Source organism: Petromyzon marinus, chromosome 46 (assembly GCF_048934315.1).
Source record: "Petromyzon marinus isolate PM22_M1 ecotype Great Lakes invasive population chromosome 46, UKy_Petmar_22M1.pri1.0, whole genome shotgun sequence".
Classification (NCBI taxonomy): Eukaryota; Metazoa; Chordata; class Hyperoartia; order Petromyzontiformes; family Petromyzontidae; genus Petromyzon; species Petromyzon marinus.
In genome coordinates, this window is record NC_133712.1 from 9,668,950 (window position 1) to 9,687,338 (window position 18,389).

At 43.6% G+C, this 18,389-nt stretch overlaps 1 protein-coding gene across 3 annotated transcripts in view; it reads left to right on the forward strand.

The window, feature by feature from the left end:
* Positions 1–18,389, forward strand: part of LOC116952304 (chemokine-like protein TAFA-2) — a 135,746-nt gene that overhangs the window by 106,452 nt on the left and 10,905 nt on the right. For all 3 annotated transcript variants that reach the window (XM_032971523.2, XM_032971522.2, XM_076074164.1), the window contains one exon: positions 9,790–9,939. In XM_032971523.2, coding sequence (XP_032827414.1) covers positions 9,790–9,939 — 150 coding nt within the window. The remainder of the gene's footprint in view (positions 1–9,789; positions 9,940–18,389) is intronic.

Here is an 18,389-nt window from a genome sequence, read left to right on the forward strand (position 1 = left end):
GATACGTAACGTGGTTGAGTAATAGGGAGCCATCCCTTGACCGCACCTGGGCATCGATCAGCCTCCCATTATATCTGTACCATATGGAGATTCCCCCGGTACAGCTATTGAAGGCTTCATGAACTACGTGGTCAAAATAGATGTTAAATAATGTGGGAGCCAGAGGACATCCCTGTCGCACCCCAAGGTGTACAGGGAATGGCTATGACTCCCGGCCACGTAGTTTTACCCGGGCCCGCTCACCATCATGAAGGTCCTTAATGATCGTGAGCAGAGGATCAGGTACTCCAAAAGCACGAAGAACAACCCAGAGCCCAGGCCTACTGATGGTATCATAGGCCTTGACCAGGTCAATAAAGCAGAGATGTAGGTCTTGCTGGAATTCCCTACACCTCTGCTGTAGCAGACAGATATAAAATATGCCATATATGCAGGACCGCCCTTTCCTGAAACCGCATTGGGGCCCCGCAAGCCTCTCCTCAGCGTGCCTGGCAAGAAGATGTTGAATAATCCTTGCCAGGACCTTTCCCGGCACACTGAGGAGTGAGATGCCCCTGTAGTTGTAACAGTCTGTGCGGTCCCCCTTCTTAAAGAGGGGGACCACCAGGGTATCCTTCCAATCCTGCGGAACCCGTCCAGTAGTCCAGACTGTTGTTATGATGTCATATAGGGCAGTCTGTGCACAAACGCCACCCTCCCTCAGCATTTCGCTTGGGAGATCATCTCTGCCCGCTGCCTTTCCTGGTCTCAGACTCCGGATCGCCCTCAGTACTTCCTCAACAGATGGCACCTCAGCCAGCCACTCACAGGGGGTGACTTCTTCCAATATTTGAGGCACCGCAGCCTCAGCAGGGTCATCCTCACTTTGTGCCACGATGTTTTCCTGGCTGAGGGATTTTCCCTCCCCCAGGACCTCACAGAAATGTTCAGCAAATCTGCAAACCTGTTCCTGGGGGTCAGAGATTGGATCACCGTTTTTTCCCCTAATGATGGTAATCGGTGTGGCGCTGCAGGTTACTTTTTTGATGGAGTTAAATAGAGATTTGTGATCGCGGGCCACTGAGGCAGACTCCATCTCCTCAGCAACCTGCGACCACCACCCATCCTTGCAGCGCCTCACGGTTCTCCGAACCTCCGAGCAAAGGCTGCCGTAAGCCTCCTCATTCTCTGATGTGGGATGCTGTAGACAATGACAGTGGGCCTGTCGCTTTTTCTCAACCATCCTGAACACCTCCTCTGTCAGCCAGGGGCTCTGGGGAGGTCTGGACCGCGTTCCCAAAGCAGCCATTGCAGCTGCATGAGTCACAGTCCTAAACCTCGCCCATTTATCCTCGACATCAGGAGAAGTCGGGGACGATGCCAATCCCAGCCGCAAGTGATGATGAAATTCTCGCTTGCAACTTTCATCAGATAACTAAGACCAGGCCACTTTAGGTTGCAATGGGGTCCTGGGTGTACACCCACCACCGGAGTAGAACAATGGCAGGCGCATCTTACAGATGACTAGTCGATGGTCAGAGGGCAGATCAGCTCCACGGTAGGTCCTGGTGTCAAGGACATGGGCTCGCATCCACTGGTCCGTCACTATGTAGTCCAGCAGATGTTCTTGCTTGGACCCGGCATGCATCCATGATGTTGTGTGGATGCGCCGATGCCGGAACAGCGTGTTGGTAATTACAAGCCCATGGGCTGTACAAAAATCTAGCAGCCTCGTGGTTTAGTGGTAATTAATTCAAGGTGGAGGGGTTACCAGCCCCTCGCACCCATCCAGAGCCCCCGTTTAGCCACTGTGGTGGACACAGACGCCATGAGGGGAGGAGCCAATCGGAATTGGCCCTCCCCCCACAGCACTGTCCACGACAGAGTTGCCCGTCCGGCACCGCGAGGAGGTAGGGGGTTGTTTTTGTCGGACATATACAAAGACACACACATACACACACTCCTACTGTGCAAATGCAATAGGTCAGCCTACTGGCAAAAAATGACGATGTTGCAAGATATCACTGGACAAATTAGGGCCATGCAACCCAAACTATGGACCATTTCGTAAACCCACTGTGGTCTACGCTCCTTCAACCAAGGAGAAACTTCAAAACGACAGGAACTCTCTCTCTCTCTGCTGAAGCCCTCTCGTCGTGGCTAGCATGCCTCGACATTGGCATTAAGCGCCTGAACACATTGCCATCGTACGGAAGAATGGAATGGGAAATATGAAAACCCGATTGACTCCATCCAATGGAGCAGCTTCAAGTTTGACTTTGGTCCAGGGCAGCTGCAGGAAACATTTGAAGTTGGTGAAACTGTAAGCGAAGCGTCGCACACATAAATTGTAAATGCTGTGTGTTTACTCTCCAACACACCGGTGTGCTGAAGTGGTAACTAATTGACACGTTTTGTTTACGTGACATACCTCACTAATTGGTGGTGTCGGCTGGTGGCGGGATTAACGAAACATTCATATTTACGCGATCTCACCCACAAAGACCACTATATTATGGGTATTGGTCGCGAAATCCTACGTGTGAAACTGAATGATTTTTTGTGCGACACACAGGCACGAAGCTTCCGTTTGTTTATTTTTTCTTATCCTGGGCACTCTGGGTTCCTTATTTATGCAAAGCCAAATCAAGTCGGATCAATCTTCATCCTCAAACAAGCATGACGGGGGGTGGGGGGGGGGGGCAATGTTCGCACCTCCGATTAGCACGGTTAGCTACGTACGGTGTGAGAGAAGTTCAGTGGCTTCGAGCCAAGACCAGCGTTCGTTCAGTGCAAGGCCCAGGGCCTTTGACGTGCGACCCCTCCAATCCCCATCGTCGTGCTGCTGTCAAACCCCAATGATGTCAAACGTCAAACGTGCGTGGTGAACGGCCCTCGGCTCCGCCGATGCCGTGAAGGCGAGGGTGGCCCCGTCTCTGATTTGCGAAGGCATTCGTGAGGAACCACCGCTCAACACGGTATCATGGACGGGGCCGTTAGTGCCCACCGCATTCTCGCAGTCTGTCGGCTGGAACGACAACACCAGGGGTGGTACCCCCCCCCTCCCCCCACCAAGGGGCCGTCCATAAATGACGTCACGCACCTAGGGGGGGGGGGGGGGTCAGACATTTGTGACGCCGTGTGACGAGGCGGGGGGGGGGGGGGGTCGGTCAAAAATCGTCCAAAATCGCGTGACGTCATTTATGGACAGCCCCCAAACCGCTCCTCGCCCAGGGTTGGTGAAGGTCCACTGCCACCCACGGTGCCCGTTATCTCGTCGCGGGTTCCATCGGTAAATCAAATCAAAAGCGGCGACCTCTGGGTCGAAAGAACGTGTGTGCGAACCTCATTACACCACGGTGGCAATCAACTTATGAGATACTAGCGCGGGGCCGGGAATCAATAAAAAATGCTAAAAATTAAACGAGCAGGTGGGGTGGGCTAATGGGACACTGGTTGGTGTCATGCATGTGTGTGTATTGATAGTGTATTGTGTTTGTATTGATAGTGTATTGTGTGTGTTTTGAGAGTGTATTGTGTTTGTATTGAGAGTGTATTGTATTTGTATTGATAGTGTATTGTGTGTGTATTGATAGTGTATTGTGTTTGTATTGATAGTGTATTGTGTGTGTATTGATAGTGTATTGTGTGTGTATTGATAGTGTATTGTGTTTGTATTGATAGTGTATTGTGTTTGTATTGATAGTGTATTGTGTGTATTGATAGTGTATTGTGTGTGTATTGATAGTGTATTGTGTGTGTATTGATAGTGTATTGTGTGTTTGTATTGATAATGTATTGTGTTTGTATTGATAGTGTATTGTGTGTGTATTGATAGTGTATTGTGTGTGTATTGATAGTGTATTGTATTTGTATTGATAGTGTATTGTGTTTGTATTGATAGTGTATTGTGTGTGTATTGATAGTGTATTGTGTGTGTATTGATAGTGTATTGTGTGTGTATTGATAGTGTATTGTGTGTGTATTGATAGTGTATTGTGTGTGTATTGATAGTGTATTGTGTTTGTATTGATAGTGTAATGTGTGTGTATTGATAGTGTATTGTGTTTGTATTGATAGTGTATTGTGTTTGTATTGATAGTGTATTGTGTTTGTGTATTTGATCGTGTATTGTGTTTGTATTGAGAGTGTATTGTGTGTGTATTGTGTGTGTATTGATAGTGTATTGTGTTTGTATTGATAGTGTATTGTGTTTGTATTGATAGTGTATTGTGTTTGTATTGATTGTGTATTGTGTGTGTATTTATAGTGTTTTGTGTTTGTATTGATAGTGTATTGTGTGTGTATTGACAGTGTATTGTGTTTGTATTGATTGTGTATTGTGTGTGTATTGATAGTGTATTGTGTGTGTATTAAGAGTGTATTGTGTTTGTATTGATAGTGTATTGTGTTTGTATTGATAGTGTATTGTGTGTGTATTGATAGTGTATTGTATGTGTATTTATAGTGTATTGTGTTTGCATTGATAGTGTATTGTGTTTGTATTGATAGTGTATTGTGTGTGTATTTCTAGTGTATTGTGTTTGTATTGATAGTGCATTGTGTTTGTATTGATAGTCTATTGTGTGTGTTTTGAGAGTGTATTGTGTTTGTATTGATAGTGTATTGTGTTTGTATTGATAGTGTATTGTGTGTGTATTGATAGTGTATTGTATTTGTATTGATAGTGTATTGTGTTTGTATTGATAGTGTATTGTGTGTGTATTGATAGTGTATTGTGTGTGTATTGATAGTGTATTGTGTGTGTATTGATAGTGTATTGTGTGTGTATTGATAGTGTATTGTGTGTGTATTGATAGTGTATTGTGTTTGTATTGATAGTGTAATGTGTGTGTATTGATAGTGTATTGTGTTTGTATTGATAGTGTATTGTGTTTGTATTGATAGTGTATTGTGTTTGTGTATTTGATCGTGTATTGTGTTTGAATTGAGAGTGTATTGTGTGTGTATTGTGTGTGTATTGATAGTGTATTGTGTTTGTATTGATAGTGTATTGTGTTTGTATTGAGAGTGTATTGTGTGTGTATTGTGTGTGTATTGATAGTGTATTGTGTTTGTATTGATAGTGTATTGTGTTTGTATTGATAGTGTATTGTGTTTGTATTGATTGTGTATTGTGTTTGTATTGATAGTGTATTGTGTGTGTATTGATAGTTTATTGTGTGTATTGAGTGTATTGTGTTTGTATTGATAGTGTATTGTGTGTGTATTTATAGTGTTTTGTGTTTGTATTGATAGTGTATTGTGTGTGTATTGAGAGTGTATTGTGTTTGTATTGATTGTGTATTGTGTGTGTATTGATAGTGTATTGTGTGTGTATTAAGAGTGTATTGTGTTTGTATTGATAGTGTATTGTGTTTGTATTGATAGTGTATTGTGTGTGTATTGATAGTGTATTGTATGTGTATTTATAGTGTATTGTGTTTGCATTGATAGTGTATTGTGTTTGTATTGATAGTGTATTGTGTGTGTATTTATAGTGTATTGTGTTTGTATTGATAGTGCATTGTGTTTGTATTGATAGTGTATTGTGTGTGTATTGTGTGTGTATTGTGTGTATTGATAGTGTATTGTGTGTGTATTTATAGTGTATTGTGTTTGTATTGATAGTGTATTGTGTGTATTGATAGTGTAGTGTGTTTATATTGACAGTGTATTGTGTGTGTATTGTGTGTGTATTGTGTGTATTGATAGTGTATTGTGTGTGTATTTATAGTGTATTGTGTTTGTATTGATAGGGCATTGTGTGTGTATTGATAGTTTATTGTGTTTATTGAGTGTATTGTGTTTGTATTGATATTGTATTGTGTGTATTGAGAGTGTATTGTGTTTGTATTGATAGTGTATTGTGTGTGTATTGATAGTGTATTGTGTTTGTATTGATAGTGTATTGTGTGTGTATTGATAGTGTATTGCGCGTGTATTGATAGTATATTGTGTTTGTATTGATAGTTTATTGTGTTTGTATTGATAGTGTATTGTGTTTGTATTGATAGTGTGTTGTGTGTGTATTGATAGTGTATTGTGTGTGTATTGAGTGCATTGTGTTTGTATTGATAGTGTATTGCGTGTGTATTGATAGTGTATTGTGTTTGTATTGATTGTGTATTGTGTTTGTATTGATAGTGTATTATGTGTGTATTGATTGTGTATTGTGTTTGTATTGATAGTGTATTGTGTGTGTATTGATAGTTTATTGTGTGTATTGTGTTTGTATTGATAGTGTATTGTGTGTATTTATAGTGTTTTGTGTTTGTATTGATAGTGTATTGTGTGTGTATTGACAGTGTATTGTGTTTGTATTGATTGTGTATTGTGTGTGTATTGATAGTGTATTGTGTGTGTATTAAGAGTGTATTGTGTTTGTATTGATAGTGTATCGTGTTTGTATTGATAGTGTATTGTGTGTGTATTGATAGTGTATTGTGTGTGTATTGATAGTGTATTGCGCGTGTATTGATAGTATATTGTGTTTGTATTGATAGTTTATTGTGTTTGTATTGATAGTGTATTGTGTTTGTATTGATAGTGTGTTGTGTGTGTATTGATAGTGTATTGTGTGTGTATTGAGTGCATTGTGTTTGTATTGATAGTGTATTGCGTGTGTATTGATAGTGTATTGTGTTTGTATTGATTGTGTATTGTGTTTGTATTGATAGTGTATTATGTGTGTATTGATTGTGTATTGTGTTTGTATTGATAGTGTATTGTGTGTGTATTGATAGTTTATTGTGTGTATTGTGTTTGTATTGATAGTGTGTTGTGTGTGTATTGATAGTGTATTGTGTGTGTATTGAGTGCATTGTGTTTGTATTGATAGTGTATTGCGTGTGTATTGATAGTGTATTGTGTTTGTATTGATTGTGTATTGTGTTTGTATTGATAGTGTATTATGTGTGTATTGATTGTGTATTGTGTTTGTATTGATAGTGTATTGTGTGTGTATTGATAGTTTATTGTGTGTATTGTGTTTGTATTGATAGTGTATTGTGTGTATTTATAGTGTTTTGTGTTTGTATTGATAGTGTATTGTGTGTGTATTGACAGTGTATTGTGTTTGTATTGATTGTGTATTGTGTGTGTATTGATAGTGTATTGTTTGTGTATTAAGAGTGTATTGTGTTTGCATTGATAGTGTATTGTGTTTGTATTGATAGTGTATTGTGTGTGTATTTATAGTGTATTGTGTTTGTATTGATAGTGCATTGTGTTTGTATTGATAGTGTATTGTGTGTGTATTGTGTGTGTATTGTGTGTATTGATAGTGTATTGTGTGTGTATTTATAGTGTATTGTGTTTGTATTGATAGTGTATTGTGTGTATTGATAGTGTAGTGTGTTTATATTGATAGTGTATTGTGTGTGTATTGTGTGTGTATTGTGTGTATTGATAGTGTATTGTGTGTGTATTTATAGTGTATTGTGTTTGTATTGATAGGGCATTGTGTGTGTATTGATAGTTTATTGTGTTTATTGAGTGTATTGTGTTTGTATTGATATTGTATTGTGTGTATTGAGAGTGTATTGTGTTTGTATTGATAGTGTATTGTGTGTGTATTGATAGTGTATTGTGTTTGTATTGATAGTGTATTGTGTGTGTATTGATAGTGTATTGCGCGTGTATTGATAGTATATTGTGTTTGTATTGATAGTTTATTGTGTTTGTATTGATAGTGTATTGTGTTTGTATTGATAGTGTGTTGTGTGTGTATTGATAGTGTATTGTGTGTGTATTGAGTGTATTGTGTGTGTATTGATAGTGTAATGTGTGTATTGAGAGTGTTTTGTGTTTGTATTGATGGTGTATTGTGTTTGTATTGATAGTGTATTATATGTGTAATAATAGTGTATTGTGTTTGTATTGATAGTGTGTTGTGTTTGTATTGATAGTGTATTGTGTTTATATTAATAGTGTATTGTGTGTGTATTGATAGTGTATTGTGTGTGTATTGATAGTGTATTGTGTGTATTGATAGTGTATTGTGTTTGTATTGATTGTGTATTGTGTTTTTATTGATAGTGTATTGTGTGTGTATTGATAGTGTATTGTGTGTGTATTGATAGTGTATTGTGTGTGTATTGATAGTGTATTGTGTTTGTAATGATAGTGTATTGTGTGTGTATTGATAGTGTATTGTGTGTGTATTGATAGTGTATTGTGTTTGTATTGATAGTGTATTGTGTTTGTATTGATAGTGTATTGTGTGTGTATTGATAGTGTATCGTGTGTGTATTGATAGTGTATTGTGTGTGTATTTATAGTGTATTGTGTTTGTATTGATAGTGTTTTGTGTTTGTATTGATAGTGTATTGTGTGTGTATTGATAGTGTATTGTGTTTGTATTGATAGTGTATTGTGTTTGTATTGATAGTGTTTTGTGTTTGTATTGATAGTGTATTGTCTGTGTATTGATAGTGTATTGTGTTTGTATTGATAGTATATTGTGTGTATTGATAGTGTGTTGTGTTTGTATTGATAGTGTATTGTGTCTGTATTGATAGTGTATTGTGTGTGTACTGATAGTGTATTGTGTGTGTACTAATAGTGTATTGTGTGTGTATTGATAGTATATTGTGTGTGTATTGATAGTGTATTGTGTTTGTATGTATAGTGTATTGTGTGTGTATTGATAGTGTATTGTGTGTGTATTGATAGTGTATTGTGTTTGTATTGATAGTGTATTGTGTTTGTATTGATAGTGTATTGTGTGTGTATTGATAGTGTATTGTGTGTGTACTGATAGTGTATTGTGTGTGTATTGATAGTGTATTGTGTGTGCATTGATAGTGTATTGTGTTTGTATTGATAGTGTATTGTGTGTGTATATTGATAGTGTATTGTGTTTGTATTGATAGTGTATTGTCTGTGTATTGAGAGTGTATTGTGTTTGTATTGATAATGTATTGTGTGTATTGATAGTGTATTGAGTGTGTATTGATAGTTTATTGTGTGTGTATTGATAGTGTATTGTGTGTGTATTGATAGTGTATTGTGTTTGCAATTATAGTGTATTGTGTGTGTATTGATAGTGTATTGTGTTTGTATTGATAGTGTATTGTGTGTGTATTGATAGTGTATTGTGTTTGTAATGATAGTGTATTGTGTGTGTACTGATAGTGTATTGTGTGTGTATTGATAGTGTATTGTGTGTGTATTGATAGTGTATTGTGTGTGTATTGATAGTGTATTGTGTGTATTGATAGTGTATTGTGTGTGTATTGGTAGTGCATTGTGTGTGTATTGATAGTGTATTGTGTTTGTATTGATAATCTATTTTACACGTATTGATAGCGTTTTGTGTTTGTATTGATAGTGTATTGTGTGTGTATTGATAGTGAACTGTGTGGGTATTGATAATGTATTGTGTTTGTATTGATAGTGTATTGCGTTTGTGTTGATAGTATATTCTGTGTGTATTGATGGTGTATTGTGTGTGTATTGATAGTGTATTTTGTTTGTATTGATAGTTTATTGTGTGTGTATTGATAGTGTATTGTGTGTATTGATAGTTTATTGTGTGTGTATTGAGAGCGGTAGTGTCGCGGTCAGCACGATCATCTGAACCGGTGCAGCGCCTCCCCTAGGTCGACTCAGCCTCAAATGAGAACCTGGAGCGATGTGTAAACATCACCGCTGATGAGACAAAGGCAGCCGGGCGTGTAGTTGGCCACCCAACCCCTCGTGTGCCCTTCATAGGCGCTGCTTGCGACCCGCACTCCCACAGTCTGTAAAGTCTATACGGGGGGATCTGTATCTTCATGGCGTGTTTCCTTCCCCCCCCCCCCCCAGGGCCTATGCGGATGGGCACGTGCGAGGTGCTCAAAGCGCACCGCTGCTGCAACAAGAACAAGATCGAGGAGCGCTCGCAGACCGTCAAGTGCTCGTGCCTGCCCGGTCAGGTGGCCGGCACCACGCGTACGCGCCCGGGCTGCGTCGATGGTGAGGAGGCCCCCCCCCCACCACCTCCCTTCTGCCCCCCCCCCCACACACCTCTCTCGCTCTCCACTCCATGCCGAAGCTGCCTTCTTCTTAGAACAGCGGGTCGGCAAAGCTTCGGCTCTGGAGCCGCGGGTGGCTCTTCAAGGGGCTGCTTCGTGATGTTATTTATTGAGGACCGCCACTGTCTCGAATTCATCACTTCCCATCGCGGCGCCTCTTGAAATATTGAGTTTTGGTTAATCGTTTTCTGGGACTGCATTCGAACAAGAATTGCCCTTCTTGTTGATTTTTTTGTTTTGCCGACCCCTGCATTAGCACTGTCTATTTATTTACTGAGGTCTCAAATTTTGACTTAAAGCTTTCGTGACTGCAGGAATTCATATCCTTTACATATTGAGGTCTCCTTTATTCGCGTTTTCCGACGCACGCTGTGACGGTTGCGACGGCGAGCACGCGGCCGGCTCGGTGCAGGATCGGGGCAGCGCGGTGCTCTGTCTGTGGAGCTCGTTGGTCGTGACTGGACGGGGACGGCCGGGCATATGTGACAAAATAGCTTTGTAGCTCATCGGATTCCTCCAGTATAAATGCATATTTTGATAAATTAATTAATGTGCGGAGACGGGGTGGGGGGGGGAAGACGAGGGTGGTGTGGGGGCAGTGGCTGATGTAATGGGATGATTGGGTGCTGAGGATGGGGGCTGTTTCTTAAACCCCCCACGAACTCCAACCTCTGTCCACCCATCGGTATAAATGGGTAGACCACAGTTTAGTCCATTGATTTGAACGCGGAGTTTATTAATAGGTCGGAGCCGCTGATGTGGCTAATAAGTTTGATAAGTTCGAAGGGCTGCGGCTCAAGCAGCCTGCAGAGCAGCACACAAGGTGGCAGCCTGCAGAGCAGCACACAAGGTGGCAGCACACGAGGTGGCAGCCTGCAGGGCAGCACACGAGGTGGCAGCCTGCAGGGCAGCACGAGGTGGCAGCCTGCAGGGCAGCACAAGGGGGCAGCCTGCAGGGCAGCACACAAGGTGGCAGCCTGCAGGGCAGCACAAGGGGGCAGCCTGCAGGGCAGCACACAAGGTGGCAGCCTGCAGGGCAGCACAAGGGGGCAGCCTGCAGGGCAGCACACAAGGTGGCAGCCTGCAGGGCAGCACAAGGTGGCAGCCTGCAGGGCAGCACAAGGGGGCAGCCTGCAGGGCAGCACAAGGTGGCAGCCTGCAGGGCAGCACACAAGGTGGCAGCCTGCAGGGCAGCACGAGGTGGCAGCCTGCAGCATTTTTCAGCAGCCGGATATTTCCGGTTATCCCGATGACCGACTTTCACAAAATTTCAGGCGGGGCTGGGCCCCCCCCAGCTCCCCCTGTGGCCCCGCCCCTGGTGGTGGTGGTGATTACGAGACGACCGCGGCCCTCGATAAATAACATCACGAAGCAGCCCCGTAAAAGAGCCGCGGCTAGCCTCGAGAGCCGCAGGTTTTTTTTTGTTGCGGACGACCTCCTGCCCTCGCGGAAGGCCTTCCACCGGCAGCGGGTTGCGCGAGTGTTCTATGGGGGATGCTGGAAGGAAATTGTATTGAGTTCAACACGTGGTAGGCTTTCGCGACCAATATCATCCATAATACAGGGGTTTTTTTGGTGTTAGATTGCGTAAATATATGAATGTGTCGTTAAACCCGCCACCACCCGACGGAGATAACTAGTAAGGTTTGTCACGTAAACAGAACGTGCCAATTCGTCACTAGTACAGCACACCGGTGTGTTGGAGAGCCAAGCAACAACATTTACAATCTGAGAACGACGCTTGTCATTTATATGCATTCATTAATCCCCCCTCCCCTTCACTTCGCTCAAGAAGGACTCACAAGTGGCGTCATCACATCTACCCCTCTATATAAGGAACGAAACAGGATGAGGATTTCTCCACAACTCTGGCTGCCGCCTGATGAAGCTAGTTGTAATTACTGGCGAAACGTCGTACTCAGATTGTAAAATGTTGTGGCTTGGCTCTCCAACACACCGGTGTAGTGCTGTACTAGTGACGAATTGGCCACGTTCTGTTTACGTGACAACCCTTACTAGTTGGCTGTGTCGGGTGGTGGCGGGTTTTAACGACACAACATTTATATATTTACGCGATCTAACCCAAAAAAAAAACTCGTATAAATGTTATCGACTTGCCGGCACGGCTGCGAGTGTGCGCAATCAGCGCTGTACGTTGCAGAGCGGAATTCGTGAGCCTCTTTTGAATACGACAAAATCCCCACCTACCCCTACCCGTTACTCGGCAGCTTCCGTAGGCGTGCGCCCAGCCACTAACGTGGAGGCTGAGCCGCTGCCTTTTGAAGATAGACGAATGAGCCCCGGTTTTTTTTCCTCGAGGGCTCGGGCGATTAACTCCGCTCCCCCGCCTTTGTTTGCGTCGATGGTGACATATCACCCTTCATTAGTGGGGAGGGCCTGTGCACCGCGCTGCTTGGAGCCGCCGGCTTTCATCATTTCGGGGATTGTTCGCGCCTTGCCCCCCCCCGCCTCCCACCCTGTTAGCTGCGCGGCTCACCGCGACGCGAAGTGGGAGTGGAGCGCGAGAAGAGGATGAGCTGAAGGTTGTCTCCCGTCGTCGGGAGGTGCACCCCGCACGGTGGCACCTCTGACAATGCACCCCTAACGTTGGGTGGCTCTTCTCCGTAGACTCAACACTGCACCAGGGACTTATGAATGCCCATTGACCCAATACTGCCCATAGACTCAACACTGTTCATAGACTCAACACTGTGCATAGACCAAATACTGCCCATAGACGAAATACTGTCCATAGACCCAACACTGTCCATAGACTTAACACTGTCGATAGACTCAACACTACCCATAGACTTAGCACTACCCATAGACTCCACGCTACCCATAGACCCAACACTGCCCATTGACCCAATACTGCCCATAGACTCAACACTGTCCATAGACTCAACACTGTGCATAGACCAAATACTGCCCATAGACTAAATACTGTCCATAGACCCAACACTGTCCATAGACTTAACACTGTCGATAGACTCAACACTACCAATAGACTCAGCACCGCCCACAGACTCAACACTACCCATAGACTTAGCACTACCCATAGACTCCACGCTACCTATAGACCCAAAACTGCCCATGGACTCAACACTGCCCATAGACTCAACACGACCCACAGACTCCACACTACCCATAGACCCAACACTGCCCATAGACTCAGCATTGCCCATGTGCATGAAACATTCCCCCTCCTTAACCTCCTTCCGTTAATCTCTCAAAACCTCACCTCTTCTCTATCGCCAATTCCCTTCCTCTTCCCTCCCCTTGTCAGTCCACCCTTTCCCTCCCCTGTAGCCCTTTCGAGACCCGCGCGTGCCTTCTGCTACGGTCACTCATTTCACGGCCCTCGCACTGCCCCTGCCATCACTCGATTGTTGTTTACGCTTTTTAAACTTTGTCATACAGCACACGCCTTGAGCCTTGAGCCAAGGCGTGTGCTCTATAAATATAAAATAATATAAGCTAAGGTGACTGTTGTGTGAATGCCACGTTTGCCCTACCCATAGTGCAGATGGCCCTCTGGTAAAAAAAATAAATGTCAATTTTACTGCCGAGCGACGAACATTTTTTTTGTAAGCCGGTGAAAGTTGCGTGGATTAAAAAAAAACCGGTCCCTTAAAGGGACGTCAGAAGCGATTGAATTAAACCGTATTCCACACAACGCTCCTCGACCCGGTATGTGTGCGATAGATTTGCTCGGCGAGGAGTTCCGGATGGACGCACCGTTGTCAGTGCGCGACTCGCGTAGCACGGTCGGAAAATGCAATTGGGGAAACGGGGAGTGTAGCGAGCCTGCCCGTCACCATCCCTGAAACATAGCTCAACCGTTTAATAATTGAGTCGGACGGCTATGATAATGATCCCGTGCGGTTTATATGTTGCTCACGGATTGTGCGAGAGTGTTTGAATAACAAAGGGATTTTTTTTTCTTCAAATTATTATGTTGACTTCGTCTGTGCAATTTCGGTAAACATTGCACGGGGTCATGACCCTGGTACTCATGCAATAATTTCGTTTGATCTTTACATCGTGCCACGTGATCAAAGCTGGTTCGGGGTTCCCGCACAGCTGCATATTAGAAAAAACTTCGAGATGTTAAGTTACTCTTTTTGTCCTGTCAGGGCATAAAGACCTCGCGTGTTGAAGAATAAAAAATGCAATCTTGTGACGGTTGCCGAGATGTAGCGCTGCCATGGAGAAATGATCAGCGCCCTCACTGGACTTGCAACCCGGAGGTCACCGGTTTGACTTCATGGTGTGCGGCAGCTGAAAACATGGTGCAAGTTTCTTCAATCCCTCATCATCTATACTGCTGTCCACGCAGCAGTATAGATGATGCATACCGTAGTTAGTCGATCGGGAGGTCGCGTGCGGTGGGGTAAAGTGTGGGTACCCCCACCTCGGGGGCGACGTAGTGGCGAGGGGTTAACTACCTCGCCTGGTACACAGGAGGTCGTGGGTCCGATCTTGACCCCGACGCCTGTATGCTTAGGGTTTGCGTGTACTCCGATTTTCCCCCTCCAAATTTAGAATAAACATGCGTTCAGAGTATTTGGCTGCTATACATTTCCAGCCGATGATGAGCCACTCCGTTGAGCTTTCAGTTGTGGCCAGGTCGCTTCTTGAAAAACAAAGCTATGTAGCTCAGTAGGCTTTACCTGGTAAAATAGAAAAGTTTAATAGTTAATGGTTAAATAGTTTCAATGCCGTCTGGTCAGAATGGAAGAGTAATATCCAGAGAGGCTAACACATAACGAGGTACGATCTAAGGGAGAGGCTCTCGAATGCTCCCTGTGGTGGTGGTTGTGGTGGTTGTGGTGGTGGTTGTGGTGGTTGTGGTGGTGGTTGTGGTGGTGGTGGTGGTTATGGTGGTTGTGGTGGTGGTGGTTGTGGTGGTAGTTGTGGTGGTGGTGGTGGTTGTGGTGGTTGTGGTTGTGGTGGTGGTGGTTGTGGTGGTGGTTGTGGTTGTGGTGGTGGTTGTGGTGGTAGTGGTGGTGGTGGTCGTTGTGATGGTGGTTGTGGTGGTGGTTGTGGTGGTGGTGGTTGTGGTGGTGGTTGTGGTAGTGGTTGTGGTGGTGGTTGTAGTGGTAGTGAAATCCTCTCCAGCAGCAGTGTCGTGAGAAACCAAATTGCAGGGCTGCAACTGGACCGTTTGTTCACCTGGGGTGGTGACCGCTATAGTGAGTCATAGCAACACACGCGGGTTGGGTGTGTGTGAACGGCCACAACCGTGGCAATTAATAATCACAATCGGAAACTTAATTTTGGCTAGAGGAGGAATCCCATGAGCAATGAAGCTCTTTTATTCACAAATGCCCAGTACGGGCAGGTCAACGGGTTACAACAGCAACCAATTACAAACAAAACGACAGAAGTGCAAAATATAGAACGTGGTAAAGCAAGTCATTAAATATGAATAAATTATATAAGTCCGATTTGTCAAGCTTGGGCAAGGCAGCAAAAATAACAACAACAACAACAAGAACAACACAGCCCCAGACCACACCAAGATAGCACCACAACAGCAGTAGTCCCTCAACGAAGCGGCTCATTAACACATTGAACTTATCGACGCGACCACGGGCGAGGATCAAGGATGCGGGATATTTTCTTTGGAGGAAGAATGCACCACGCTAAGTTGGAGGGAAACAATGCGAGTTGGGGGGAGGATGAGCGGCCACAGCGGGCGTCATGCAACCAACGCCTTTAGGGGCACGACAAGCCTTTAGGGGCACGACAAGCGAGTGGGTATAAGACTTAGGGAAGGGCCCATTGATGATTCCGGAACGCGTGTGAATATTCCTCAAAAAGACTCAAGCGCCTGTTTGCGTGTCAATATTATGAATGGGAGGAGCCGTAAAGGCCGGCAGGGATTTGCCATGCCTTATCAGCCAGATTCCCTACATGAAGTTGATGGATTTTTGTTTCGATGTTTCCTAGCGCATTGTTGTGAACATTTTCCATACTTGGTACAGATGTCGCCACATTGCCGCTTCAGTGCTCAATACATTTCACTTGTCTTTACACCCTGAGAGAATAACAACATTAAACCCCACCAAATAACAACTCGCTGCTCTTCTGACTTGCAGCTGCACAAGAACGCTACGTTGGCTCCCTTTTGTTGGGTCGAAAAAAAGATGTCGGCCTGAAGATTTGGGTCATGCCCCGTTCTCTATGCGAACGCTTGTTTTTTCATTAAAATCTCACTCGACATAGGTTACTGAATTAATAAAAGTCTCTCTGCCTATAGAAATACCCTCACATACGAACCCAGTTGCATCCCTCCCTGTGAGATTTCCAGTAAACTTCACAATGCAGAGCGTTATTATTATCGTTATTGTTCGACATGAAAATGAGACGTTGCGTTGCTGCAGAAGAAAATGCAAGAAAAATTATTGAAGGCTAGCATCCGAAACGGTATTTATATTAATGGATGACCCTGGTTCTGCAGTTGGCACGAAAGATAGTACAGCACTCTATAAAAATCATGACCTAAGTGGCAAATGCCAAATGAGCATTGGCGTCGTCAGCAGTTGTAATGCAAACATAGAGATATTCACAAAAAAAACCAATGAATCAGTTTGTGTTTTTTAAAGCGTTACTGTAATTTTTTTAAGTGTCATAGAGTGTCCTAAATTAATTTAAATTCCCCCGAAAGGCATAATACGATTTCCCCGGGGAACCTATCAGATTTATTTAAATCCCGCTTAAGATGATGCATTCCACGACTCATTTTAATAATGTCCAAGCGGAAATGTTTAAAAATGCTTTTATCATGCGGCACATTTGCTCTGATTTGTATTCGTTCGCAAAGGAAAATAATCGGCACCTGTCGTATTGTTTAGAGCCCGCAATGGGCCCTGTGATTATTATTATTATTATATATTTTTAGAATGTTCCGTACTGAAAAGGTCATATTGACCCAAGAAGATTTTTTTTTTACAGAACCCCTTGTCTCTATTTTCCAAGCAATATATTAAATTCTCCCCGTCTGTGATTTTGGAAAAATATTATTAAGTGTGAATTTGCATACTTTCAGACGTTAATATAAAAAAAAATATTCAACCACCTTTTATTTCTCATCTAACGCTCCTCAATAAAAAAAAAAACACATGGACGTACAGTATAATACTATAAGATTTAATAGAAATGTTGAGCATAATTGCACGTACAGGAACTGAGGTATAGGCGGAGATGTGAGAAGGTCGGTTATGTGAACATCTCTACGTTGGGCCAACGTTGGCACGTTCCCTGGGTGGTGGATGGATAAAGTTGCGTGCAAACTGCTCAGAATGTGGGGAAGAGCATCACTGCATGCAAGGGGCGGGCGACTGTGCGTCAGATTGAGTCCGCGTGGCCGCCTGTGAAAAGGTCGGAGTTGGAGAAAACGAGTGGCACCATACGTTAAACACCGTACTGGGTGTCCCTGTCGCTTTAATTGGTCAGCGTGGATATGCCCCGTGGGTGTCGCCGTGTCGAGATGTTAACTGTCTTGCCTGGTATACAGGAGGTCGTGGGTTCTATCCCAACCCTGATGCCTGCTGTATATTCGGAGTTTGCATGTTCTCCCCGTGGTCACGTGGATTTTTCTCTGGGTCCTCCAGTTTTCCCTCCACATTAATAATGAACGTGCGGTTGGAGTATTCGGCTGCTATAAATCTCCACATGATAGGCCACTTCGTTGAGCTATCATTTGTGGCCAGGTCGCTTCTGAAAAAAGAGCTATATAGGTCATTGGGCTTTACCAAGTAAAATAAAAAATAGTTTAACGATGGTCGGATATTCGGCGTTGTACCTTGTATACACTGTGCGCGGTGAAGATGTGAACCCCGGTTAGCTCTTTCGCGGGTCTCGGAAAACACAACGTTGTCCTCCAAGTTCCTCCGACGGGCAGCCACTCCAGACAGAAGTGACACGCGTTGAGAGAGCGCTTTTGCCATCAGTTGCTTTGCTTGTCTTTTATTCGTCTTGTTTTTTTATTCTGCCCTTAATTGGTGTCGAGCAACGAGTGATGGATTAACAAAAAGTAAAACGACCATTCCTTTAAAAAGGAGAAAGCATCCAAAAAATCCTCATTAATTTTTTCTCTCCAAAATCTTGCTCTGCTCCCTCCTCAGGGTAAACAATGATGTGTGCTAGAGCACCTGGTTAAATATTCTCGCATTATTATTCTATGTATATTTTTTTAGACCAAAAACAACAATTCATTACGAGTTTTTAGGCTCCAAACGAAGTGATGGTGAAAATTACGCGTGAAAGCGATTATGGAGCATTTGATTATTTATTGGCATCTCCGTTTTAAAGAACATTTTCAGAACTTCAATTAAAACGTGAGATGATTGTCGAACGTATGATGATTCACACGGTAACTATTCA